This window comes from Diadema antillarum, unplaced genomic scaffold (assembly GCF_040938485.1).
Source record: "Diadema antillarum isolate AM-2024a unplaced genomic scaffold, OU_Dant_1.0 seq00000476_RagTag, whole genome shotgun sequence".
Classification (NCBI taxonomy): domain Eukaryota; kingdom Metazoa; phylum Echinodermata; class Echinoidea; order Diadematoida; family Diadematidae; genus Diadema; species Diadema antillarum.
Window position 1 is genome coordinate 665,170 of NW_027271443.1, and position 27,842 is coordinate 693,011.

The window sequence follows — 27,842 nt, forward strand, 5'->3', positions numbered from 1 at the left end:
ATATGTCACAGTTCTATCTAATCTTGAATAAAAACAACACCCTTGGAGATATCCCAGTATAATCGGGTTTCCAAGAAAGCTGATATCAATGACATTTGACTGAGATACATTTATATCAGTGAGTGATGTTTTTTAATTTTGACCCCTGATTTGCCCAATTGTACATCGTTCAACGTTTTCACCCATATATATGTGACCGTGCACCTCAAAACGAACATAAAGTCGCACACACTGATTTTGCGTGAGGACTGAAAATAAGTGAAATGGGTCAACCTAGCCGAACTTGACTTTTTCATATTTTCTGAAAGAGCGGGTCTTCTTTTACATTATGCTAAAATTTGGTATCATAAAACGGGCAGGAAAGTGTGTTTTTTAAGCAGTTTACCTCGAACATTTTTGGTAGAATAGTGTGATTAGGTGTGTCTTTAGAATCCCTTTTTCATTTCTGAAAGACCTTGTCCACACTCTTCACTTTCAACTCTAAAAACTTTTGAAAGGATAGTGCTACTGCTTTGAAAGTTGGCCTTAATTATGGACAGCATGTGTTAATGAGGCATGCTTAATTTCAGTTTAATCTGATAATACCTTCATTGTTGTTACTCTGGTGGTTTACTTCCTGTTTTTTGTCCCATTCATCGCACAGCCAGCACGGTTTGGTAAAGATTAAGCGCTTAAATAGACACTGTACTTCAGAGCCTCTTTTCTCAGTTCACACTTTTCCTGAGTTTGTGTTTTCTTTCCAATATTTAGATAGGTTAGGAGAGTCCAATTGATTTGGGTTATACATCATTTTAAAGCTAAAAGTCTGCTCTTTCAGAATATGGTCTTAACTAAAAATTCATGTTTGGCGACTTTTTGTTTGTTTTGAGGTGCAGGGTCACATATATATATATAAAGTCCAGAACTGCTGCTGCTTGCACTTGCTCGGTGCACTCAGGCGGAACGCGAAGCGCATTCATAGATCATTGAAAAACTGCCTGTATCATTCCCACTAGGCAGGAGGGATGATGCGTGTACACTCGTGCGAATGTGCACTTAGTTGGCTCCATACAGCACTAGTTTATGTCAATTTTATGACAAGAAATAATGAACTGTGAAGGAATTATGGACAAAATATTGTGTTTCTGTCTATTCTGTTCATAAATCCTCTTCATTTCAACCTATCTGTAATTACATCTTACCCACTTGCGATTCGACCTGTCCATAACGTCCTCAAGCCCCCCCCCCCCCCCCCCCATAGCTCTGGAACATTCCATTCAATGACGGGGTTTTTATTTCGCAACGTTATCAAATGACTCTCATGTAAGCAGGTTCTTACTATGGCTACTCTATTTTATAATGTATCGTAATTTGTCTATGCTTAGATAACCTAATTCAAATTTGCAGAGACATAGAAAAAGATATGTTTTACAATCGTGATACGTTCAACTACTCATTTACCCTGTGCTGAAATCCGCATGTCTGCTCCGCACATGTTATCGCTATCGCTCAAACTTCGATCGCGATTGCTTGGCTTGTGTGTGTTCTACTACGTACGTGTGGACGAGAATTACGTAAGTGCTAGCGAGTGTGGCGTAACTTCTCTAGGTTTCCCGTCCATTTCTCTCTTTTTTCTCTCTTTTGCTTTCATATCATTTTATCTTTTATTTTCAGAGTACAATCATTTTTCAAGTGATTATCTCGTTTGCAACAATTTAGAGGTAAGTTTTTGTTCGAGTGTTTGTTGATTTTTTTTTATTGAACATGATGTAGATTATCAACATGTGCGAGAACATCGTACTTTGTATGGTACAGTATACCCACTCGTTTGTTTCCGTGTAAGCATTTTTACCGTAAAGTGTCTTCATCGTTCGTCTTTCAAGCATCGGGTTTTCACCCTAGTTTTCTTCATCGTAGTTTTTTACCTCGATTTCTTTCTTTTTTTTTTGGCGGTGCAAGATGTTCTGTGTATTTTTTCTACGGTAGAATGCCATTGTTGTATTCATTACTAGTTTTCCACCTCCGTTTCATTTTTTTTTTTTGTGTGTGTGTACGACTTAAGTCTAACGTAGCTAGCTAGGTCTGATGTCTTTTGTGAGGTGATGTCTTTTGTGAGGTGAGAGTGACTTTGATGGGAGTGGTATTCATGGTTTTGCTGTGGTTGAGATGATAGTGATGATGATGATGATGATGATAATAATGATTCTGGTGATGTTGATATATGAACCGTTATGATGATGGAATTTATTTCATGTCACCATGACATGACGTTGATGATGGCGAGTACGACACGAGTAGCCTAGCCTAGGCCAATGTCCCATGACGAGAGTGCTAATGAAACGGGGGCTGATGCTCGCTCTTGCATAGGAGTGGTCTAGATCTAGAGATCTGCATTTATCATTTTTTCCCTTTTGCTTGTTCATTCGGATTTAGTGCTACCAACATTTATATCTCTGAAGAAACTCAACCAAAAGCTTGACAATAAAGTTTGCATCCTTTATATTCTCTAGTAGATATTAGATCTAAATGGCGTTGCTAATTTAGTTTTCATTTAGAACTCGATGAAATCTTTGCTTCCAACGAGTAGCCGATGAGAATAAAATCTCTGTGTTTTGGTGTTTAACAGTCTATCTGCATATGTCAAGAGTAGCATCGAAGTACATGTATTTAGGTGTCCATACAATATGTATCGCAGTGGGAATAGCTATGTTTACAGTAGTGGCTATGACAATTATGGACAATATGGCTACATGGCCTTGGCTATGTGCAATTATGTACTCTTTTATCTTCGGAGGAGGGGTCTTTTAGGTGCCGAACTAGCCTTATACTTGTATTTTATAACTCTGTTTGCCTCTTATTCAGTGTTATTCATGTTTCTGTGTCTTTAACGTGCGAGAAAAAAATAAATGAATAAAAAAATGCCGCCCTCATGCGGCCCCGTATGATATAACGGCTGCAAGGTCCAAAATAGGCGTAATGTGTCGCGGAAAATCGGCTCTAACACAAAAAGTGCCAAAAGGTGGCAGCCGAATCTGGTATCAGCTTAAAGCTGAGACATCAGGGAACGTGGTGGTCATAGAATTTATTTAGAAATCCGTGGCAGTCTAAACTTTTCATTAGGGTATATTAAAAAGACAAATAATTAGCCTCTTTTCCAGGATATTTAGCGTAAAATGTTCATGAACATTAAGTTTCTTTGCATTTTTATGGCATTCATAACGTAAGATGAACTCTGAGAAATATGTGGGAGAAATTACAGGTTGATATCTCAAAAACTACATGTTGAAATTATTCATTTATTAAAGAGGTTACAATTTGCTTTGAAACTCTTAAAATATTGTATTTTGCTACTTCAGGTAGGAAATATATCCCTTTAATGTACATACCTGATTCAAATATTTTAATGATATATTCTTCAAAGCATTACCTCTCAAGAGCGCACGTCAAAAGTTAAAAAAATCCCAAGTGCCCAAAGTGACTTTTGGCGCACTTTGGTATCTCTCTGGCCCACTGTGCGACGCCGCCTCGCGCATCATGCTTTGTTTTGTCCTCAATGGGGTCAAGAGCAATGCTTCATTAGCATACGCCCTAACAACGGAGGCGGAGTCTCGATCGGGCAAGAACAAAAGGTGCGAAACGCAACGCAAAGGCGAGCGTTCGAAACAAATGTAACCGAAAAGAATTGTCTCAGAAAAACTGTGATTTGGGACACTTGTACTCATTTTTACACGCTGAAATTTTCTGTACAAATAGATAAAACATCAAGGAATCAAAATCTGTCATAAAAAGAATTTCGAACCGAGCAGTGCTACCCCTTCATTTTCGGGTCATTACGGAGAAAACTTCCCGTGCCACTTATGATTCATTTTGTCGGAGCGCCGCACATATTTGAATCACATTTCGTCACGGAAATTCTATGAAATCCCCTTCACATACAGGAAAAATGCTGAAAAATGCCAATGGAATCACACGTTCACTGATCGATACCGAAAATGTGCTGCTATCGTCGCCAAACGCGAACGATGAGGAATAATTGTGCGCTAAGGAAGGGGGCCCCTCAACTCGTCACCAGCGTAGGGTTCCCATAGACTTAGCTGCACGTAAAGGCGGTGTCACACCTGTCCGTGCAAGCTACGCGGGCTGGTGGCGAGGAGGTAGTTTAAAGCACGTAGAAGATTTTCCGCGGGCGGACAAGAATGTTTGCAATTTTCGCACTTGTTTCTTATACTAGACGCGTGCTACTTAGCTTCTACTTGCGTGCGTTCCGTGTGACTCGCGTGAGTGCTTTGAAACCGATCCACTTTCTGTTACGAGCGACTTACGGGGATTGCGAAGTACCTGCTTTGGAGTTGCCTGTGCGGTGCTACCGGTAAGGGTTTCCTACTTGTGTTCTGCGCGTACCTCTGCGGGCAACTCCCGTGACTCTTCCGGAACAAGTTTTGAGCATGCTCAAGGCCTTGTCATACCGTATCTGGGGAAGTTTTGCGGCTTGACTTGCGGGGAAACAAATTTACTACCCGGAGCTCTCCGCAGTTGGCCCGAACTTGACAGTACCTAGCACTTATCTCGTCCTTAGTTGCCCGAAGGTGCGCACGCTAGTCCAATTTTCCCGCAGCAAAGTTTTGAGCATGACCAAAACTATTTCCGGATGAGTCGCGAGGATTGCCAGAAGAGTTCCACACAGAACACCCGTAGGAGGGCACGCAATTCACAGGCATTTGACCCACTTGAAGTAGGTAAGTTGCCCGCTGATCTATGCCCATGTGAAGAGAGTGCGTGTCATTTGTGGGCTCATTCTCTTCTTTGTCCTCTGTCCTCTGTGGCGTCGAGGACTACCTGGTCCCTTTCGGACAGGACTTAATCAGCCGAATGGACTTCAGCAGCAATTTGATGCATTTGCTATTAATCTTCCGGGCTTTGTGGCTGTCCATCCACTGGACGTTCTCTGCCCTTGTGCACTTTCCGTCTACGGGGCATCTTCACTTCTTGAAAGCTAGTTAATGTTTGCCCATCCACTCGAACCAGCCTATTGTTCAGGCTAGCACTCACCTCGCAGGCGACTAGTACGCAGATAACACGCAGTTGTGGCGCTGGTACTTCGCAGAGCCCGTATGTCGCCGGTAACTGACATAAAAGAAGCTATCACGAAGCTATCACGTGACACCCACGCGCCTAACATGCAGCTCAACGGAAAACACGCAAGAAGGACTTAGGTATCACGCGTTTATCATGTAATACCCACGCCAAACTCGCCCTAAACCTTGTCTGCGTGCTGAAAAATCCCCATACGCAATAAGCCCGCTTAGCTGGTGTGACAGGGCCTTTTTTTGGCAGCGGGTAAATAGAGCCAGCGTGCGTACCTCCGGGTAACTACTTTTGAGATACATGCTAGGTACTGTCATGTGCGGGTCATCTGCGGGGACCTCCGGATAGCAAAAATGTTCTTCGGAAGTCGCACGCAAGGCTGGTGTGACACGGCCTTAAAAGACGTGTGCGGGTGACCGTGATGTTCCCATAGACACATACGTAAAAGATGCGTGCGGAGACAGTGGTGATAGCATTCTAACACGTATTTCGATTAAGATTTCAGATTTTCGCGAAAAACTGTTCGGTTTTCACCACAATTTGCTTGGTTGTGGTGGCCCTGCCAAGTTTAAAGCGTACTGAACACAGTCCCGGTCATACATTTTGGTTTAGCGTGCTTAGAACAATTTTAAGCGGGGTGACGGAATTCGGACCCCTGACGAGGTGCGGGCACCTCACTATACTTGACAAGGGACGCCGAGGTGCGTAGCGCCGAGCCTAGCTGCCGAGGCGCGCAGCGCCGGGGCAGCTAGTATATATATATATATATGATCCCAAAACTTATACCTTAATAACGTTCAAGAAGACTTTCTTTTCAAAACATATGAAAAACTCACGATTCGCTGGGTTGCATGCAATTAAAAGGGAGTCGCCTTAAGAAAATTGAAGGTCAGTGCATCCCCGCTTTTTTTCTTTGATTTGTTTTGTTTGTTAAAAGATAACAGAGAGGTGCGCCAAGTGTATCCCCCCACCCAAGACTGCGTCAACTACAAATGTCAAAACTCATCGATTGCTTTAATGGGGCGGATCCAGGAATTCCGTAAAGGGGAGGCACCTTTACAAAGCAAAATGTTGGCGTACCCCCTTCTTCTATTTCTTTTCAATTGTTTAGAAAAAGACAATTAAAGAGCTGGAACGAAATATTTAGTGCGCCTCCCCCCCCCCCCCCACCTTATGGATCCGTGACTACGTCACCTACAAATGACAAAACTCATTGATTGCTTTACAGGGACGGATCGAGGAATTCAATTAAAGGGAGACGAATTTACAAAATTAAAGGCTGGTGCAAACCCTGTTTCATTTTATTTCTTGTGTTTTAACAAAAACATACAAATTGGGTGCCCCCTCTCTATCCGCGACGGCGTATAGGCATTCACACATGTCAATAGTCATTGTTTGCATTAAAACGGCTGATCCATGAATTTCGTAGAGGAAATGCGAATTTACAAAATTAAAGTCTGGCGCAGCCCCTGTTGCTTCCTGTCTTTTTTATGTGCTGATTTTAACAAGAAAGACAACAAAAATAGAGACGATGGGTCAAGTGCGTTACCCTCTGGATCCGCTACGGAAGCTTAAAAGTGCCAACCAGATGACGAGATAAGAAGACGAGAAGACAGGTTAAATACCGAGAAGCCGAGTTATTGGAACTCGGCAAGTCGACTTGTTTAGGTCAAGAAGACAAGAAGCCGAGTTGTTGAGTCGATTTGTATTGGACGAGAAGTCAAGATGACAAGTTGCTGAAACTTTGCAAGTCGACTTCTTTGGGACGAAAAGACATGATAACGAGTTGTTGAAACTCGGGAAGTCGACTTGTTTGGGACAAGAAGACATGATAAAGAGTTGTTGGAACTCGAAATTTCGACTTGCTTGGGCCAAGAAGTCAAGATGACAAGTTGTTGAAACTCGGCAAGTTGACTTGTTTGGGACAAGTCAAATGAGAACGAGTTGTTGAAACTCGGAATGTCGACTTGCTTGGGAAAAGAAGTCCAGATGACAAGTTGTTAAAACTCCGCAAGTCGATTTGTTTAGAACAAGAAGATAAGATAATGATTTGTTGGAACTCGACAAGTCGACTTGTATGGGACAAGAAGACAACATGACGAGTTGTCAAAACTCGGCAAATCGACTTGTTTTGGACAAGAAGACAAGGTGACGAGTTGTTGGAACTCGACAAGTCGACTTGTATGGGACAAGAAGACAAAATGCCGAGTTGTCAAAACACGACAAGTCGACTTGTTTTGGACAAGAAGGCAAATTGATGAGTTGTTGGAAATTAACTAGTCGACATATTTGGGACATAAGACAAGTTGACGAGTTGTTGGAACTTGGAAAGTCGACTTGGTTGGGACAAGAAGACATTACAACGAGTTGTTGAAAATCAGAGAGTCAAATTGTTCGGGACATAAAGACAAGATAACGACTTGTTGAAACTCGGGAAGTTGACTTTTGGGGGACAAGAAGACAAGATGATGAGCTGTTGGAACTCTGCAAGTCGACATGCTTAGGACAAGAAATCAAGATGACAAGTTGTTTTACGACATTTGTAACCTCATTGCGTCGTAGATTTTGCATTCTGAGTTTCTCTGGATTCTGGAGTACCGAAATCAATTCAGAATGAGGATTGTCATGGTTGTTAGTATGCATTTAACAATAGTCATCCATGCATACTACATGTTCGTCTTTTGTTATTTTAAGCTTAGACTGTCGTGAAGCACTTTGGCCAGCTTAAATCATGTTAATGGTCCTGTTGAGTTCCGGATAAGTGAACTGAAAACAGAAGGGCAATCTACAGAAAATATCATTTTTCAATTTTCTCTATCATATCTGTTGTTTTATGCATTTGTCATATAGAAACAAAGGAAATAATTAAAAAATATCCAGGACCATAATTACTTCAAATTTGTCTCCTTCAACAAATTTCAGCCAAGAAACATCTATTTCATACACTGTAATGCTGTTAAATGAAATGGGGACAGAAAGAAAAAATGCAAAATCTGACTGACATGGTTGTAAGTTTATGGTTTTTATGGCAACAAGCAACATCAAATATAGCTAAATTGTATATCAAAATGTTTGCAATAATATTTTAGGAAAAGTCACCAAATTTTGTTAAAATCAGATTAAGGGCCAAGGAGTGGCAAATGAAAATCTGGAAGGGGGCACGATTGTGTTTCCCCCCCCCCCCCCCCCCCCCCGCCCTTGGGCTTTATAGGGTTAAACGCACAGGCTATCCGTGAGGGAAAAAATGCAGGAAAGTGTAGGGGATACCGGGAAGAAATGGGACATTTTCGCAAAAATATTTTGTCACAATAGGTCATAATCAAAATTATGAAGTATAGGTTCTGAAGTTTATAGTAGAGTACTTAGTGATGCCCCTATCTATATAACACATTTTCGGGTAATTAATGATTTGTTTAACCCCTAATTTTAGGGGAAATGGGACATCAAGCGAGGAGAAATGAGGCAACCTGTCATGGAGGGAAATTGGATAACCATAATGACTAGGATTTACATGTGCCGCGGGGAGAAATGTAGCACTATCTTACTCAATTTCGCCCAGTGGTAACAGAAACAATAAAAGATCCCTGCCAATTTGTCATACCTGCATGTCTGTTATCAAGCAATTCTATTTTCAGAAGTTTGCACACTAATTGAAATACCTATCAACATAACATAGGACCTACCAGATCTATAGTTAGTTTGATATTTTACTGACAAAATACCTGTAGAGCCGTAAAGTGGTTAATATGTCCATTTTCAGGTGTGCCGGGGCTCATCTTTTTACTGATATAATTCGAGCATTTTTCAAGTTACATGAGTGTATATTTCTCCCCGTGTCCCATTTCTCCCCGGTATCCCCCGTGCTTCATTTAAGGAGAAGGCACGAAAATCTCTGTCACTTTTACCTCGTCCTCTTGCATTTCTACGATTAAATTTCTATCAATGATATTTTTTATCTGGCATTTTGACCACTGAAATTTCGACCGCTGACAACTTTACCTCGGACATTTTTACCACTGACATAATGATTTACCTCTGACATTCTTACCTCTGCTGTTTTTACCTCGGCCATTTTTACCTCAGCAATTTTTACCTCTGACATTATAACACCGAACCGTTTTTTTTTTTTTTTTTTAGCACTTGACGTGAGATGTGGCACACGTGAACAATATACATTTACTGTTGAACAGTGCATTACCATGGTAACTTTTTTCCCATGAAAAGGTGAACAAAAAATAAATCCTGGTTGAGCTTATTGCCTCAATTGTAGATGGGGGTACAAATCACAATGTGTGGTAGATCTAGTTTTTGATTAACTTACAAATTTTCCATCTGTTTCAACTTTTTTGCTGGTATTTTTGCTGCTTTTGCTGCATGTAACATGTACAACATTTTCTAACCACCACCAAACCAAGGGGTGTTTTACAAAGATTTCAGTTAGACTTAGAGTTGTGCTTAAGCAGAAATATGTACCTGTATGTTACATGTAATCTAACGTGGTTGTTGTTGTTGTTGGTTGTTGTTGTTGTTGTTTTTTTTTTTTGGGGGGGGGGTGCTCAATAGAGCACATCTTCCGATAATTATCTGAACAATAATGGGATAAATGTGATACAGTACTCAATAGGAGTTTCAAAATGCCAGAGATAAAAATGTCGTTGATAAAAATTTAATCGTAGAAATGCAAGAGGACGAGGTAACAGTGACAGAGATTTTTTTTCTTCATGTTTTTGACACCTTCCTCGCAATACGCGCTTTTCGTGCCTTCTCCTGAAATGAAGCACGGTGGAGACTGGGGAGAGGGGACACGGGGAGAAACATGTGACACTCATGTAACTTGAAAGATGCTCGGCTAGTCAACAATCGAATTATATCAGTAAACAGATGAGCCTCGGTACACCTGAAAATGGACATAATAACCACTACACAGCTCTACAGGTATCTTATCAGTAACATATCAAACTAACTATAGATTTGGTAGGTCCTATACTATGTCTCATTTCTCCCCGCTTGATGTCCCATTTCCCCCCCCCCCAAAAAAAAAAAAAAAAAATAGGGATTAAACAAATCATTAATTACACGGAAATGTTATATATATATATACAAATAGGGGCATCACTAAATAAATAGTCTACTATAAACTTCATAACTTATACTACATAATTATGACTATGACCTATTTTGACACAATATCTTACACGTTACAAGGAAATCACATGTGGAAATCACATGTTGATAATGTTTGCTATATAATTTCACGTAATATAGACAGTATAAATAGATTGAAATTTCATATTCCTCAAAAATCATTACTTATGTTATATTCGTCGTTGATATTGCCTCATCTTAATTATGGAGTATTAGTTTGGGACAACACGCAACAGAATCTATTTGGGAAAGTGTTCCTTTTACAAAAGAAAGCTCTCCGTGTTATCTGTAATTCCCCGGTACGTTCTCATACAAATATGTTGTTTGCCTCTAACAAGCTCTTAAAAATGACAGATTTGTTTTTGTTTAATTTAGCGCAATTTATATACAAGTATTGCAATAACTTGCTTCCGTCTATTTTTGGTTCTATGTTCCTCAAAAATCAATCATTTCATTAATATTCCACTAGGCGTTCCAGTGAAATTCATGTATCTCTTTTAAAGGGGGTGTACAGTACTGGGTGGATTAGGGATTCATTTTTTTTTTTTTTACATTCCTAAGTGAGATAATGAGAAACATCTCATGAAATATGACAGAGCATGTAATTTTAATGATTCAACATTTATTTGATAAAAACTGGTTTTCAAATGGCTGAGATGTGCAAAGAATTGATAACAATAAAAGCCAACAGGCCACAACTTTATTAGGAATTCTTAGTTTCACCTTGTTTTTGGATATCTCGACCACTTCAAAACCGATTTTCATCAAACAAACTTTTGATACCCCTTAAAATTGCATGCTCTTTGACATCTCATAGAGTGGTTTCTGAATATCTCGCAAAATGTTAAAAGCTAAATCCTCACCTCGACCAGAATTGTACACACCCTTTAAGAACGATTTTTGCTAAAACACACTTATTTGTTAGGCCCAAACTATTGGAATTCTTTGAATCACCACATAAAAAAATGCTCCATCCATATATTCTTTCAAGAGGAGACTAAAGTCTTTTTTATTGCAATCGTATGACTCTACAGTACTGAATTAACCTTTTGGCCTTTTTTCTTATATACTGACCTGCTCACTTTGTCCCCTCTTCGAAGAATTAATGTTTTTTTGTTTTGTTTTGTTTTTTTTCCTGGATGTTTGCAATGTTGTCATCTTTGCCATTTTGTCCATAGCGTCTAGAGGTTGACTTTCCGTATGTTACTCCTGCTCATATGTCCCTCTATGTTCTATTTTCTTGTCTTTCTTTCAGGCGTCAAAATATTACTTTCCCCACAACTATCTTCTGTTTCTCTTGGCATGCTTCTGCCGAAAATCGATGTTTATGTTGTTTCTGTTTCTGTTTTGCGTTCTTGTCTGCTATTTTGTCAGTTCGTCAGCCTTGTCCATCCCGTTTTGTCCTGTACAACCTTTTCTTCAGTAGTTGTCTTGCTGTCTAGTCCTGTTTCATGTTAGTTCGCGTCTATGTAAATGTATTTGTTAATCTAATTTTTAGTGGGCTTCCAGACTTCTTCCACTTTGTTTTATTTCTTTATATCTACGATGATTCAATTTATCTTTTCATCGATGTTCTTCTCTAGAGGGGCCCACATACTACAAGCTCTGTCTTTTTAGTGGATCCCTCCATTTTTCGCACTTAAAGCAACAATATACATGTACTTAATTTTGATAACTTCTGTTTCTTTCTTATTATACGATGTAGTCTTTTTCATTTCACTATGTTCTACTTACCTTATTCTCTGTTATTAAATGAAGTGAAACATATGTTTTGTCGAAAAATGAAATCAACTTTGAAAGAATGAAAGAAAGGAATCTTTCATGATGATGCAAAAATGTCCCATTTCTTCGCGGTCTCCCCTACACTTTCCTCTATTTTTTTTTTCTCACGGATACCCTCTGCGTTTAATGCTATGGAAAGGACCAAATCTCCCACCTTATAGTATTGTGTGCTAATAAAATAAAGAGTTCTCCACCAAATTGATTCTGATGTTATTTCAATGAAGAATGGATGCTTCATCCAACAAGCTAAAATAGCATCACATTTTATCCCACCAAAATCCTAAAAACCTGCTGTTCCATTTTTGGGGCCACCCTGTATAGTGCAACCTTAATATGCAATTTTTGTAGATTTGCATAAAGCTTTTGATATGATCAACCCTAAATGTTTGCTGCATAAACTTTTCACAATAGGTATTAACGACCCCGCCCTTAAATGGTTTGAAAATTATTCATCTTACAGAAAAATAGTAACTAGTATAGGAAATTGTACCTCTGTAGAACTGGATATTAAGTTCGGTGTGCCACAGGGATCGATATTGGGTCTATTATTGTTGTTTATCGTATTTATTAACGACTTACCTTCCATATTTGATTCATGTAATGTGCATTTGTGACCGGCGACAACGGTTTCAGGCAAAAGTCGGGAATTTTGAAAATGCATTTTTTTCACTGAATCACATTGCTCATTTCCTAAGCTTTGCAGTGATATAAAACACTTGTATTCTTCGGCACCATAAGTGGGCAAAGAAAGATAAATAAAATGCACTATTTTAAGTTGTTAACCTGACAAAATTGCGAGAAAACAGGCTTTGAAGATTCATCTCTTTCTCAAAGACAATGTCCGAGTGGCGATGCGAGGGGAGAATCACCCATCCGTACGATGGTGCCAATCGATGTTAAGCTCCGCCTCTATGGAAACGACAACACATTCCGATTGGCTCACTGAGAGAGTCAAATTTCCCGGGCACCTTCCTCGGAGCTCAGCGTATGGAGCCGAAAAACAATGCATTTCGCTCGGGTTTGTTTACCAGTACGTCTTTCAAGATGGCGAATACGATAATTGCACGTATGGTGTACATGTACGTGTGTATGGTGCACGCATTACGCAATGGCATTCACATGCCATGACCGTGTGTATTTAACAGGAGCGGTGGCGAATCCACACATTTACAAATCGCGTTTTCATTTTGGTTGATTTGTCTTTATCATTTCCGAACTTTTTGAAGGCAGAAAAATTGTTCGGTGGTGCTAATTAAATCAAAACAAACAAACACGACTCGTTAGTTTGGTGCGATCTTGACGTGTAGTATTTGAATATAATTGGTCACATGTGATTGCTCCTTTCCTCTCATCTACCTTCCATTGAGTAAGTCTGCTGTCATAATTTTTACTACATGTGCAAGTAGACAAATTTGAGAATATTTTGTTTTCTTTTCACACGATTATATCATGCTACATGATTTTTGTTTCACTTCCGTTGTGGAACATTGCGGTAGAATAGTTTGGATAGAAAGCCAAACGAGGAGCACGCACTACAGAACGAGCGTAAAAACCACTATAGCAAGAACAATTAATGGAGCATGTAATCGTGCACGTGTGGACAAAGCATTCCCCAAACGCTGCAACTGGTGTCTGCGAAAGCCCAATTATGTAAATGTATGTGACGCACCAGCCAATCGCATGCGAGACCCTGCGCCGTAGCAACGCTGGGGATATTGGCGCGGCGTTCGAAAGAAGCTTGAAACTGACGAGTGCAATCCAACATAGGGTGCTTAAAATTCCATTTTCGATAGGAAAAACTTAGTCTCATGATATGAAATTTAGTGTAGACGTAGAAAACATATCAACGATTCGATTTCTGCAAAAAACCTAAATCGACAAAAATAATGGTCAAAATCTTTGTACCCCGCCTAGGAGGGAATTTGCTCTTGCGACTTTCGCCTGAAACTGTTGTCGCGGGTCACATTTATATGCGGATGACACCGTTATTTATTTTTTTCACAAAGACCCACAAAAAGTACAAACAATATTGAATAAGGAATTATTTGTATTAGATAGTTGGATGTGTAAGAACAAATTGAAAATTAATTATGATAGAACTGTGAGTATGGTAATCGATATATGTTGAAAAGATGTAACAGTTTAGATTTGAGTATAAAAGCATATGAAATTAATCAGGTTAAAAGTTTGAAATATTTAGGATTGTACATTGATGACGAACTCAGATGGGACGTTCATGTAAACTATCTGTGTGAAAAAGTAGGCCGTATGATTTCCTTCCTTCGTCGTTTGGCATATTTTATAAATAGATTTTTTTTTGAATTTGATATATCGCAATGTTATTCTTCTTCATTTCGATTATGCAAATGTTATTTAGGAGTCTTCATGTAAAAAACATATAAATCAATTGCAAAAACTGCAAAATAGAGCAGGAAGAATTATTCTGAAGATTAATCCGCACTTACATTTTTCTGTCAGGTCAATACATGATATATTACAGTAGGAAACGTTAAAATCCCGTCAAAAATTTCATGTGGGAGTAATGATTTTCAAGATTTTGAATAATTTAACACCTACCTATTTACACGAAAATATATTTTATTCCCCCAAACCCTATCAATTTCGGCACAGTAGCCTCAGCCTTCCAAAACCTCGGACAAACTTTTGCAAACGTGCATTTTTCTACAGGGGAGCCAAACTATATAACAGCCTTCCTCATGCTGTCTGTGACTGCAAGTCACCGAGGGATTTTAAACGGTCCCTTTTTTAATTTGTTTAATTTCATATGTGTAAACATATCTAGATATACATATGAGTATATGAATATAAGAACGACCCAAGTCCAATTTTTGGCCAAATTCAGTTTGACATGGGAAATTGTAGCTTATGCATGGACTCATCTTGTGTGTAAATGATAAATCCTAATTACCCCCGGAAGTGCCTGAAATGAATGAGTTAAATCTTATATTAATGTAAGAATGAAGGACTTGGGTCATTCTTACATTCATATAATAGCGCCCTCTCTCATCCTTCTCCCATCTCTATAGCAGAATATCATGTATATGAATCAAAGAACGACCCAAGTCCATATGAATCAAAGAACGACCCAAGTCCACCACACAAAATGGCCTCTCCACAATTAATGTGAATGTTAATTGTCATAATAATATGTGTTCTAATTTGTATATACAATGTTGCCTTCCCATCACAGTAAAATAGAATATTATTGGACAAATAAAAAAGATATGAAGTTTTTTTAGTTTACTCGAAATGATCTTCCATGGACTTGGGTCGTTCTTATATTCATATACTCATATACTTTTGTCTGATACACGAGAAAGTTATATACACTTTTCAAGAAAGCGTATTTTGCCTTGAGATTTAGTATAATCACTGCATAATAAATTTTCATGAGAGTACAAATGTATTATAATGTTGTATTTGTGACCCTGCACCTCAAAACAAACAAAAAATCGCCAGACATGAATTTTTAGTTAAGACCATATTCTGAAAGAGCAGACTTTAAGCTTTAAAATGATGTATAAATCAAATCAAATGGACTCCCCTAACCTATCTAAATATTGGAAAGAAAGCACAAAGTCAGGAAAAGTGTGAACTGAGAAAAGAGGCTCTGAAGTACAGTGTCTATTCAAGCGCTTAATCTTTACCAAACCGTGCTGACTGTGCGATGAATGGGACAAAAAACAGAGAGTAAACCACCAGAATAACAACAATGAAGAGATTATCAGATTAAACTGAAATTAAGCATGCCTCATTAACACGTGCCGACCATAATTAATGCTATCTTTCAAAGCAGTAGCACTATCCTTTCAAAAGTTATTAGAGTTGAAAGTGAAGAGTGTTCACAAGGTTTTTCAGAAATGAAAAAGGGATTCTAAAGACACACCTAATCACACTATTCTACCAAGAAAGTTCGAGATAAACTGCTAGAAAAAACACACTTTCCTGCTCGATTTATGATACCAAATTTTAGCATAATGTAAAAGAAGACCCGCTCTTTCAGAAAATATGAAAAAGTCAAGTTCAGCTAGGTTAACCCATTTCACTTATTTTCAGTCCTCACGCAAAATCAGTGTGTGCGACTTTATGTTCGTTTTGAGGTGCACGGTCACATTTATATAATATGTAATCTTCTACTCTTTTTGTTCTTTTCCATAACCCTTTATAACTGGTCCACATGGAAGACCAGCAGCTTCAGAAAAGTGCAGCTGATTATGGGCTATCCAGCCGTCATCTTTCTATATAATCCTGCTGTACATTCTATTTCTTCTTCTTTTTTGTATATCGATGATGTGTCACACTATTCATTTGCTATGTATGTATGCTTCATTTTTATGCATGATGAATCATTTTCCCTGTACGTTATATGTTGTCTTTTATATCTGTTTGTATGTTTATGACGGAAATAAAACAAACAAACAAACAAAAACCTCACCGCAATATTGCATCTAATCATCAAAGTGCCGCAGTTTTCGTAGCATTGTGGTATTTCCAAGCAAGTGTATGGCCCTATACAGTACAAATTCTGCTAAATTCAGAGACTTCCCATGAAAACGAGTAGCATTAGTTCTCTTCTTTAAACTGACATGGTGCAATCTGTAGAGTCACGTAGATTATCAAAACTTGAAAAAAAAAAGTTTGTGAATGCATACATTATAAATAACAAAAAATGGAAGTCAATCACGAGCCCCAAATGTTCCTATACTTTGCGCTAAATGCTACTTAAAAGAAACCTGTACTGACATTTTCTACTTGTCTGATATTTATTCTAATCTACATTTTTTTTTTTATGCCTGCAACTGGAAAGAGAGGATTCTAAAACCCAGGATAAGCCTGTAATGATTTTTTGAAAAACAATGAAAACGAGCAAGCCAAGGAACGATCCACACAATTTGGCATACGTCACAGGTGCCAACCTCCGAATTTAGCAAAACGAACTACACATGTCAATTTACTGATGAAATCTCACACGAAGTACTGCAAAAACTGTTATTTAGTAGAATTGCAATATGGAGCTGAAATAAACATGTTAAACAATATGTATTAATTTCTAAAAGGAATCTATTCAAAAGATTCTTATTTAGATAAAGTTTGTGGGGTATATTCTAGATATGCAAAATGAAATTGGCATCATTGTCCGAACGTGCTGCCCATAGAAAACTGTGTGTAAGTAATGTTGCACTAACTAGAAGCATTGATAGCGATAAGCGATAGCGATAAGCGATAATGGTTCGACATCACAGTTCAAACTAGACTCTATCTAACGAAGATGAGGACTGAGTGATTTTTAAAATCTAAATCCAAAAAAAAAATAGTCAACGGCAATCACGGTTTACGCCTAGTTAGTTATGCACCCAGTACATATAGACTCTAGACTAGAACTAGGACTAGGACTAGTGAGCAGTCAAGGGCCGAGAAGATTCTACTCGCCGCCCCGTCGACAGCTGTACGTGCACAGCGCTCAATAGGCACAGCGTAAACGTTTAGTACGGTATGCAATACATACCCCTGCTGCCAGAACTTGAAGAAAGTCCAGACGAAAGTCCAGACTCCAAGGTCTAGCGTTGCCGCTAGATCTAGGCCCTTGTCCTGCAGGCCCTATTGTTTCTGTGCTGAATTTTGCAGGTAAGGTATCTGCTTTATGGATTTTCAATGTTTTTGTAGTCGAGATAAATCTCATGGTGGTCGCATTAACACCAAGGACTAACTTAGATCTAGTTTTAGAGTGGCCTGACCACGTACATACAAACAGTGCCGCCGCTTCGCGATCCAAGCGCTGGTGTAGGCATAGTGCTAGAGTACTTCCGTATCCATGTAGATATCTCAAAATTCACTCAACCAAATTGCACCAAAATCACAAGAAATATCTTATGACTTATGTCCACTTGCTCACGGTAATTGGAACCAAATGGCAAGTCGGGAAGCGTAAGTGAAGTTGTCGACTTTCCTGTCGTCGCTAAAAACAATCTACTCTGTACGACTAAACAAGAGTGATCGCGGCATAGTAGCCCTACTTGCTGCGCACGCACAGACTGAAGTTAGCCATCTAATGTCATGAGACAAATCTTTCAAGTACTCGGGAGCAAAAAATCAATTTATAAATTATTTGAGCTAAGTTGAATGAAAAATAAAGTTCGTAAATCACACAAATCACCAAAATCATGACTTTTTTTTTTTTTAGTTTAGTTCCCGCGTAAATTCCCCGGTCGCACAGTACTAGTCGGCTAACTTCAGTTCTAGATTGTGCATGTCGCGTTTACAAAGATCTCTCGCGAAGAGTGAGTTTTTTTTTTTTTTTTTTTTTTCGAGTGACAACTTGAAAGTCGGCGTCAATATTGATACTTCTCGATTACCGATTTCGTTCAAATATGATACAGTATTTTGAAATATGCTTAGAAGTATATCGTGTAATTTTGGTGCTATTTGGTTCAGCGAAATTTCAGACAGCTGCATGGATAGGACAGTACACAAGTGCCGCCTGCTAGCTAAATTGAGCCTACGCGTCATCTGCTACTCGGCACGATTTAACGCACGCGTATGCAAGGGCTGATAATCAGAGACATATTTGGCACCTGTGACATCACGACATCCGGGCTCGTCAGCTCATTAGCATAATTCTCGCCAAAAAAAGTTCCATTTTCAACATGAAATTACGGGCTAAATCGTTATGAAATTTTGATTCTGTTTGCACCGCTGGGTCTTTTAGAATTAAAAGAACAACATATAAAAAAGTAAAAAACCGGTACAATGTCCTTTTAACTACCCCACCCCTCCCGAAAAAAAAATATATATATGTTTTTGAATCTCATGAAATGTTTTTAACCATCAGAATGGTAAAATCTTGGTTTGACAGCTGGATATATTACGGAAGCTTATAAGTGTATCCCTACTTTTGCTGACAAATATTAACGAATTTTGAGCCTGTATATTTTTGTTACTCCCCTTTTGTAATTTCAGCTGAATAATTCGTATTACTTTTTTAGTAAAGTTTTCTTACTGTTGTTGTATAATGAGGGAATAACGTCATTTTTGGAGGCCGAATCTATATACCAATCTTTAGCAACACACCATGTTGATAAATTTATTACATTAAACATAATGGAATCTGACTTTGGAGCAACGGCTAAGTTTGAAAGGCATCAAACATTTACATGTTTTTTTTTTTCGCCTGCGACTTTCAAAGTTCCAACAACTTGTCAACTTGTCTTCTTGTCCCATACAAGTCGACTTGTCTAATTCCAACCACTCATTATGATATTCTTGTTCTAAACAAGTCGACCTGCCGAGTTTCAACAACATGTCACCTTGACTTCTTGTCCCAAGCACGTCGACTTCTTGTCCCAAACAAGTCGTCTTGCCGAGTTTCAACAACTCGTTCTCATCTCTTCTTATCACAAACAAGTCGACTTGCCGAGTTTCAACAACTTGTCATCTTGACTTCTTGTCCCAATCAATTCGACATTCCGAGTTTCAACAACTCGTTATCATGTATTTTTTTCTCCCAAACAAGTCGACTTGCCGAGTTTCAACAACTCGTTCTCATGTCTTCTTGTCCCAAACAAGTCGACTTGCCGAGTTTCAACAACATGTCCTCTTTACTTCTTGTCCCAATCAAGTCGACATTCCGAGTTTCAACAACTCGTTATCATGTCTTTTTGTCCCAATCAAGTCGATATTCCAAGTTTCAACAACTCGTTATCATGTCTTCTTGTGCCAAACAGGTCGACTTCACGAGTTTCAACATCTTGTTATCATGTCTTTTTGTCCAAAATAAATCGACTTGCCAAGTTTCAACAACTCGTTATCATGTTTTTTTTTTGCCCAAAACAAGTCGACTTGCCGAGTTTCAACAACTTGTCATTTTGACTTCTTGTCCCAAGCAAGTCGACATTCCCAGTTTCAACAACTTTTTATCATGTCTTCTTGTCCCAAACAAGTCGATTTCTCGAGTTTCAACAACTCGTTATCATGTCTTTTCGTCCCAAACAAATCGACTTGCCAAGTTTCAACAACTTGTCATCTTGTATTTTTGTCCAAAGCAAATCGACTTGCCGAGTTTCGACAGCTCATCATCTCATCCTCTCGTCCAATACAAATCGACTTAACAACTCGGCTTCTTGTCTTCTTGACCTAAATAAGTCGACTTGCCTAGTTAGAATAACTCGGATTCTCGGCATTTAACCTGTCTTCTCGTCTTCTCATCCCGTCATCTGGTTGGCACTTTTAAGCTTCCGTACTCAAGGGAGCGTTAAACACTCACTATCTCAGCCTATTATACTGGGGTTATATCCTCCCACATGCCCTGTATTGTTGCAATGTACGGACCAACAGGTCACAACAAAACTATGAAACCATCAACAGGTTACACAAGCGAGCCGCTTACATCATAGCTGGCTGTTCATGGGAAACCCCGTCTGCGCAAGTGCTCAATCAATTTAATTGGCCAACGTTACAAACATTGTATTCGAAAGCAATGGCATGCATGACATTTAAATGTGTGCACCATCTTGTACCTTTTTACTCGCAAATAAGTTTGTTATGCATTATGCAGTAGCCCAACGCGTTACACGCAACTCGGGTCAGTGCAAACTTGAGATCCCGAGATGTAATACCGAATTTTACAGATCATTTGTGTGCACAGCGGTGTCTCACTGGAATAGTTTGCCATTAGAGACACGGTGTTTCCCCAACTTAGGTTTGTTCAAAAGCAGATTATGATATGTGTGAACCTAAATACACGATGTTTCCCAAACTTAGAATTGTTCAAAAGGAGCCTATGATACGTGTGTTTTAATATCAAGATTTTTTTTTTTTTTTAATCAAGGACTAACATGGTCTATCACAGTTTTATCGGTTGTTTGAATTGTGCAATAAATGATATTGTTGTAGTTTTTCCCGATTCATTTCTGTTCATTTAGAAACGTTGTAGTATTTACATGTCTTTGAAATTGTATTTTGATTGTATTGAATGTATATATTTTTCCTTTGTTATGTTTGTTAGTAACTGTAATTCTGGAATGTTGTATGTGTTGTGTTTTTAAAGGGCCCTGATGAAAACCAGCCAGTGCTGACTTGGGCTACCGTTTTTAAATATGTGAAATAAATAAATAAATAAAATACTTGGTACATTAGCGCAGCGTTCGAAAGAAGTTCGAAACTGACGAGTGCGGTCCAACATAGGGTGTTTAATATTCCATTTTTAAAAGGGAAACCTCAATCTTATGCCATGGAGTTTAGTGTAGATGTCGCAAGCATATCAAGGATTCAATTCTGCAAAAAAAAAAATACTAAATAAATAAATAAATAAGTAAAATCAACAAAAATAATGATCAAAATCTTTTGTTATGGATCACAATATGCTGTCAATGAACTACAGAGGGCCTCTGTCAATTTTGTTGGGGCACCTTTCCCATTATTTTAAACAGGTGAGTGCGCCCGTTATGTGGAACTCCGTCATTTTTCATGTATTACTAGTTTATGGCGCAATGTCATGCAGTATCCATTATGCCATATTATAAATACATATTTCTGGTTTGGAAGTGGTATTGTTAGATTATATAATGTTATTTTAAAGATGGATAATTTGGTGTTAGGAGTACGGTTTACACTTGGCTTGATGCAACACCTATTATGTATAGTACGCACGTCAATGCCACAGTCGTAATGTGTGTGAATTAGCCTGCAGATATGTGTGTTGTGTATAGGCGCATTGAGTCACTGCGGTCGTAGGCTTGTACGTATGATATTCTGCAGTATGCAAAGACTGTAGGCCTAAGTGGGGTTGGAGTACGCGGTCAATTCAGGATTCGTTGGATAAGCGTAGTCAGTGTGCTATGATTAAAGAAAGAATGCTTAATACAGTGTGATAGGAAGAATGGATGGTTTTCATCGACTATCATTGCCACTATGTAATTTGATTTTGGTGGAAGAGTCAGAGATGTACGGTGCAGATAGACCCTACAATGTTGTGGGTTTATAATGTAATACCACTAAAGTTGTAAGAGGGAATATTATTCCTTTTGCTTCCCCTAAGAGAGTAAGATTCTGCATTGATAGGAGGGACTAGGGTATTTTGTAAGTGTGTCTAGCAAGATATTTAAGTAGCTACCTGAGTATCGATCACAATAGTTTTGACACATACAATGGAGGAGTTAAGAATACAGGTGTATTGCACTGCCGTTACCATCAATTAAGGTTTGTCATGCTGAGACATTGTGTAGATTTGCATTTGTTTTTCATTGTTGGTATACCCTGTGATCTGAAGTTCTAAGATCCGCAGTAGTTTGGTATAATGTATTTTTTCAGCGTTATTATACCCCCATCTTATCTTGCTGAAATTCCAGATTTGATGTAGTACTAGTAGGACCTATATGGATCAGATGTATGATTGTAATTGTTCTGAGTAGGGATAGGGGATTTGACTGTGACGAAGTGACCTTTATGTGTTAGGAATGGTTGGTGGAAGAGAGGACTTGTCTGTATGATATCGCATGACTTTTATTAAAGAGCAAATGTGATTTAAGAAAGGTTATGTAAAAGTGCTAATAATAGACGCATTTACGTTTGGGCAAAACTGTTCAGCAATCTGAATCAGTGAAGAGAGAACTGCTGTCTCATTTGTTTTTATTATAGTTCAAACAAAATAGCATAGTTTGAGTCAGATCTCTGTTGGACTCTAAAACAAAACAGGTATTCTTTTCACAAATAATGATGAAAAAGATATGTATATTTTATATGCAAGGACTGGTAGTCACACATGTAAAAAAGCCTTTATTTTACTATATGGGGTCTGACATAGTAACAGAGTGGACATGACGCTGGCTGCTTGTCATGAAGTGTGGAGAGTATGATTTCATTTCATAGAGTGAGCCTTCTATGTGAATAGGCCTTACAGTATTGTAACATACAAAATGTATAGGTCTCAAAAAGCAGATATTGATGCAACACGTTTACATTGTGTCAATTGTTCCACAATACAACTACATTGTTATTTGTATCAAGCCATTTACAGTCTGTTTAATGTATCATAAATGGTTTTGAAAATTCATTATTAGTGAAACAACAGACAGAAAGAGAGATACATACAGCTGATGACAGGAAATGCTTTCACTAGTTTTGATACTATTATTGATACTCCACTGTGGATTTACATGGCTTAAAGGATGGTAACTCACTTGGTATCTGTGTGTTACTACGAATAAGTTGTTATTATGACTAAGATGGTTCTGGCGTTAAACATGTACGGATTTCAAGATATCGTACACTACAGTGTTTCAAGAGTTAGTGTGTTTCAAGTGCGTTTCAAGTGCATTTCAAGGCATGTACTGTATTTGTGTTGGACAAAGATGTTTGTTTGTAATGATATTATCATTACATGCACAATCGTATTAATAAAGACCTCTCCCATTATTTTATGCAGGCAGATCCGTCTCCCACTCGGTCATCTTTCATGATGCCTCGTGTTCGCCCCTTACCCACTGGATTGCCATAAGAACCCCGCAACAGAGAACTAGTAGGGCGTAATCACAGACTTAGCACCCCCTCACACATCTAGTAAATCATCCAGTTCAACACACACACACACCCACCCCCCCCCCCCCCATAATCCCCCGAGAGGACACACTAATCACCCCCACTAAACTTTGTACTCCGCCTAGGAGGGAATTTGCTCTTGCGACTTTTGCCTAGACGCAGCTGCGGAAAGTTGTATGGTTAAAACTTACTGTCATAAGAAGAAAGTATACAATCACAATCAAAAACCATAGATAGTTAGTGTGAAAAGTAACGCTCAAATTATTTTCGCCTGAAACGTTTTCTAAAATATGAGAACACTTTAAACAGGAAACAGATATCAGAGGAGTTGATAAAGCAAAAAATGTATTTATAAGAAAGACTTACGGAAAGCAAAACTTCAATACAAAAGCATCCTACATTCAAAATTGCATAATGTTAAAATAAAAAAAACACAAACAAACAAACAAACAAACAAGGAGAGATAATGCAGGCATTTTCAAAAAAAAAAAAGAGAGAGAGAGAGAGAAAGAAGACCGGACGCGTCATTTAATCAGTGAGGAGATCAATAAATAAAAGCAACGAATGTCTTAGCATGAAGAAAAAAAAAAGAATGAATAAAACAATATTTTACCTCCAAAGTGTCGGCTTTGTTCTCTTCAGCCGCCCATTTAAGTACTTCGGCGGCTGAGTTCTGGTTGTCTTTGTCTTTTATGCTCGTGTCTAGTTTGCGCTGGTAATCGAGCAGGGCGACTAGGGTGTCGAATTTTTTGCAGATAGCCGCCGTCTGAAGAGGTGTCAGGCCCTCGCAGTCTGTGAGGCTTATGTCTGCCCCACTGAGAAATTAATGCAGAACAGATAAGCCAAGTGATTAATGTGTTCAAATCATGGATACAAGTCTTTCAGTGAAATTGTTATGTGCTCCTCTCACCAAAGGCGAGGCTGTTCATTGTTGCTACTTTGATGCAATACCAGGCAACCTCGTATGTATTGGAAAGCGTCACTAAGCTGATCTTTTTCTTTCCGGACGTAAGTTGACAAAACAAAGTATGCATAGAATTCATGAAATTTGACTTAGTCACATATTTTAGCCTGGGCCATTTTAGGGCCATTGTCCCCAAAAGTGTGGAAATCTGCGATTTTTGTGTCTCCAGCATGTTCGTTGAGTTTAAATTGATATTTTGTCTCTCAGAAATAAAAATGAAGTTTTATTCATCCGAACGGTTAGACATGTAAAGCATGCTCTATGAACAAAGCTATTGGGACATCTGGTATAATATTAGAATAAATCCAAAGTTTTATGTAACCCTAAATTACCACATGTCACCAGAAAGGAAGTGCTCATAGAGCAAGTTCTTACTCGTTAACATATCATTCAAATTAAATCTTATGTACCTCATTCCATTGCCCCTCGAGTGCTTGAATGAAAAATAATGGTTCATAATAATATGCAGTTTTGATATTTCCCTAGGAGACAAATCATGTCGTCAAATCGCAGTCAGATGAATTACCTTTTTCAACCTCTTGCGAGACGATCAAATTAATGCCACAAAGCTGCAGTGTAATTCAATGTGTTAAGGGAAGTAAATCTCATTAAATCTCTTAAAAGAACAAAAAAAAAATAAATAAAAGTCTACTGATCTGAAGCCGTGGGAACGTATTCTTAGGATGAGCGGAACCCAAGATGGTACTGTTCTGCAGTGCATTAACTCTCAACGTGCCATGGTCGCCGATCGGCGACAAAGAAGAGCACGAAAGCATTTAAGTTCTTGTGGTACCATAATGTGTTACACCAAGAAACTGACAATGATATGTACTGGTAACTGACTAGCATAGTCATCGTTTCCACTAGAAATATGAGTATGCTTACATTGGAAAATTTCGAGTAAATACGTGATTTTTCGGCTAGACGTATTTTTTGTTCGCGTCGGGAAAATCTGCAGCGAGCGCACCCTCTGCGTGATGTGTATAGATCAAAAGACTCATTTGTAAACCACGCGTGTGTATGCTATTGAATCTGCGTGTATTGTCTATGCGGTAAACCGTTCCACTTGTATTGTTCCGCTTGGATGCTGTCCGGCGGGAAGCTGCTTTGATTTTGTCCCTCAGGACGGACGTCCACTTGGGCGCGGACAAGCCCCGGAAGGGTTGCGGAAGCAAATTTTGTCACTTCGGCATCCTGTCCGCGACAGACGCGGAATAACTTTGTGAATCGGCTTGTCCTGGAACATTCCTAGGACTGTCCGCGGACTGTCCGCGAACTGTCCGCGGACTGTCCGCGGACTGACTGCGGACATTCCTAGGAATCACTCCGGAAGAGCGCGAAATACCTCGGAATATGCTAATCGTAGCCGGGCAGCGCGGAAACATCTAGGATTACACCAGGAATGAACGCGGACAATCAGGATGCCTTCCGGACAACACAAGTTAGGCATGCGGACAAACTGCGGACAATACCAGGAAAATGGAAAGGTATAAATTTGGTACTGACTTTGACTTTTCCTCATTTGACTGCTAGCCGTCATTGAATCTTCTTGTTGTGCTTCCGCAGTAGCTGCTGATATTATATTGATATGATTGGTCAATATTATTTTATAAATGTGACCACCAAAAGTCGAAGAACAGGATTGTCTGCATGTCGGCTTACGACTCATTTTTTTTTTTTAATTTGTCTTATCTGGGAGAACAATCTTTTCTCTGCCTACAGTCACATGGATGATATTTTTGAACCATATATATATAATAAACATAAAGATGTAAATTCATATACATACATGTATATATATATATATATATATATATATATATATATATACATATAAATATAAATGGCGAAAACTTTGAGCAAAGAAAATGGGTTTTCATCGGGATTCGAACCCGAGACCTCCGGATTACTAGACCGGTGCTCTACCGACTGAGCTATTGAAAGCCCTAGATCTATGTCAGGTTAATGTGTGTGTGTGTGGCACACATACACACACTATAGCTTCTGACCACACGAGCAAAGAGAGTTAAGGGTTTGGGACGAACACCGATCTAGGGCTTTCAATAGCTCAGTCGGTAGAGCACCGGTCTAGTAATCCGGAGGTCTCGGGTTCGAATCCCGATGAAAACCCATTTTCTTTGCTCAAAGTTTTCGCCATTTATCATTTGTTTCTGGTCAGTTTTCCCTTTCTTGTTTCAATTTGTATTACATATAAATATATATATATATATAAATGTTTATAAGGTAGTCCACGTGTTGGCAAGATAAAACGATAAGTAACAAAACTGCAACAAAGTTCATGCTGTATTCACCAACGGTTTATTTCTTCACAAGAAATAAACCGTTGGTGAATACAGCATGAACTTTGTTGCAGTTTTTTTTTTCTTATATATATATAATATATATATATATATATATATATATATATGAGTATATTAATATAAGAACGACCCAAGTCCAATTTTTGGCCAAATTTAGTTTGACATGGGAAATTGTAGCTTATGCATGGACTCATCTTGTGTATAAATGATAAATCCTAATTACCCCCGGAAGTGCCTGAAATAAATGAGTTAAATCTTATATGACTGTAAACATGAAGGACTTGGGTCGTTCTTACATTCATATTATAGCGCCCTCTCTCGTCCTTCTCTCATCTCTATAGCAGAATATCATGTATATGAATCAAAGAACGACCCAAGTCCATATGAATCAAAGAACGACCCAAGTCCATCACACAAAATGGCCTCTCCACAATTAATGTAAATGTTAATTGTCATAATAATATATGTTCTAAATTGTATATTCAATGTTGCCTTCCCATCACAGTTAAATAGAATATGTGACCCGCTACAACAAAATGATCCCAAAGTCGGGTGAGGTCGATTATTTGAAAATTGCATGACACAATTTCCTAATCTTTCTGCTTTAAATTGATATATAACACATCTTATAAAAATAATCGGCTGCGGAGATATCGATGTTTAAAAGAGAGCATGTCGAGACGTCTGGGAAATCACAGTTTCGAGAAAAGCGCCCTAAAAGTTCTCCTTGCGATGCAATCACGATCAAGGGACACGCAAGTCAGTGTTCACCTCCAGACAATAGAAGGTAAGCCCTAGCAACCCCCGAAATGCTCATTCAAACACAGCGTCGGCGGTCTCCTCACCGACCAATCAGTGACCAGGATGCCAGGAGAAGCAACTGGGCATAGCGCACCCCGCCACCACGAACCAGTCGACTGAGCAGTGTGCGAGCTTCACGCTTCGGTTAGCGGCAAGCAGCAAACTGACCAATGAGATCACTCTGGTCGTTGTTAGGGGCGGAGTCTATCCAA

The 27,842-nt window shown here is 38.8% G+C and overlaps 1 protein-coding gene across 1 annotated transcript in view; it reads right to left on the reverse strand.

The window, feature by feature from the left end:
• Positions 1-27,842, reverse strand: part of LOC139733448 (uncharacterized) — a 299,164-nt gene that overhangs the window by 219,889 nt on the left and 51,433 nt on the right. The window contains exon 3 of the mRNA XM_071644265.1: positions 24,158-24,359. Within this exon, the coding sequence (XP_071500366.1) occupies positions 24,158-24,359 (202 nt within the window). The remainder of the gene's footprint in view (positions 1-24,157; positions 24,360-27,842) is intronic.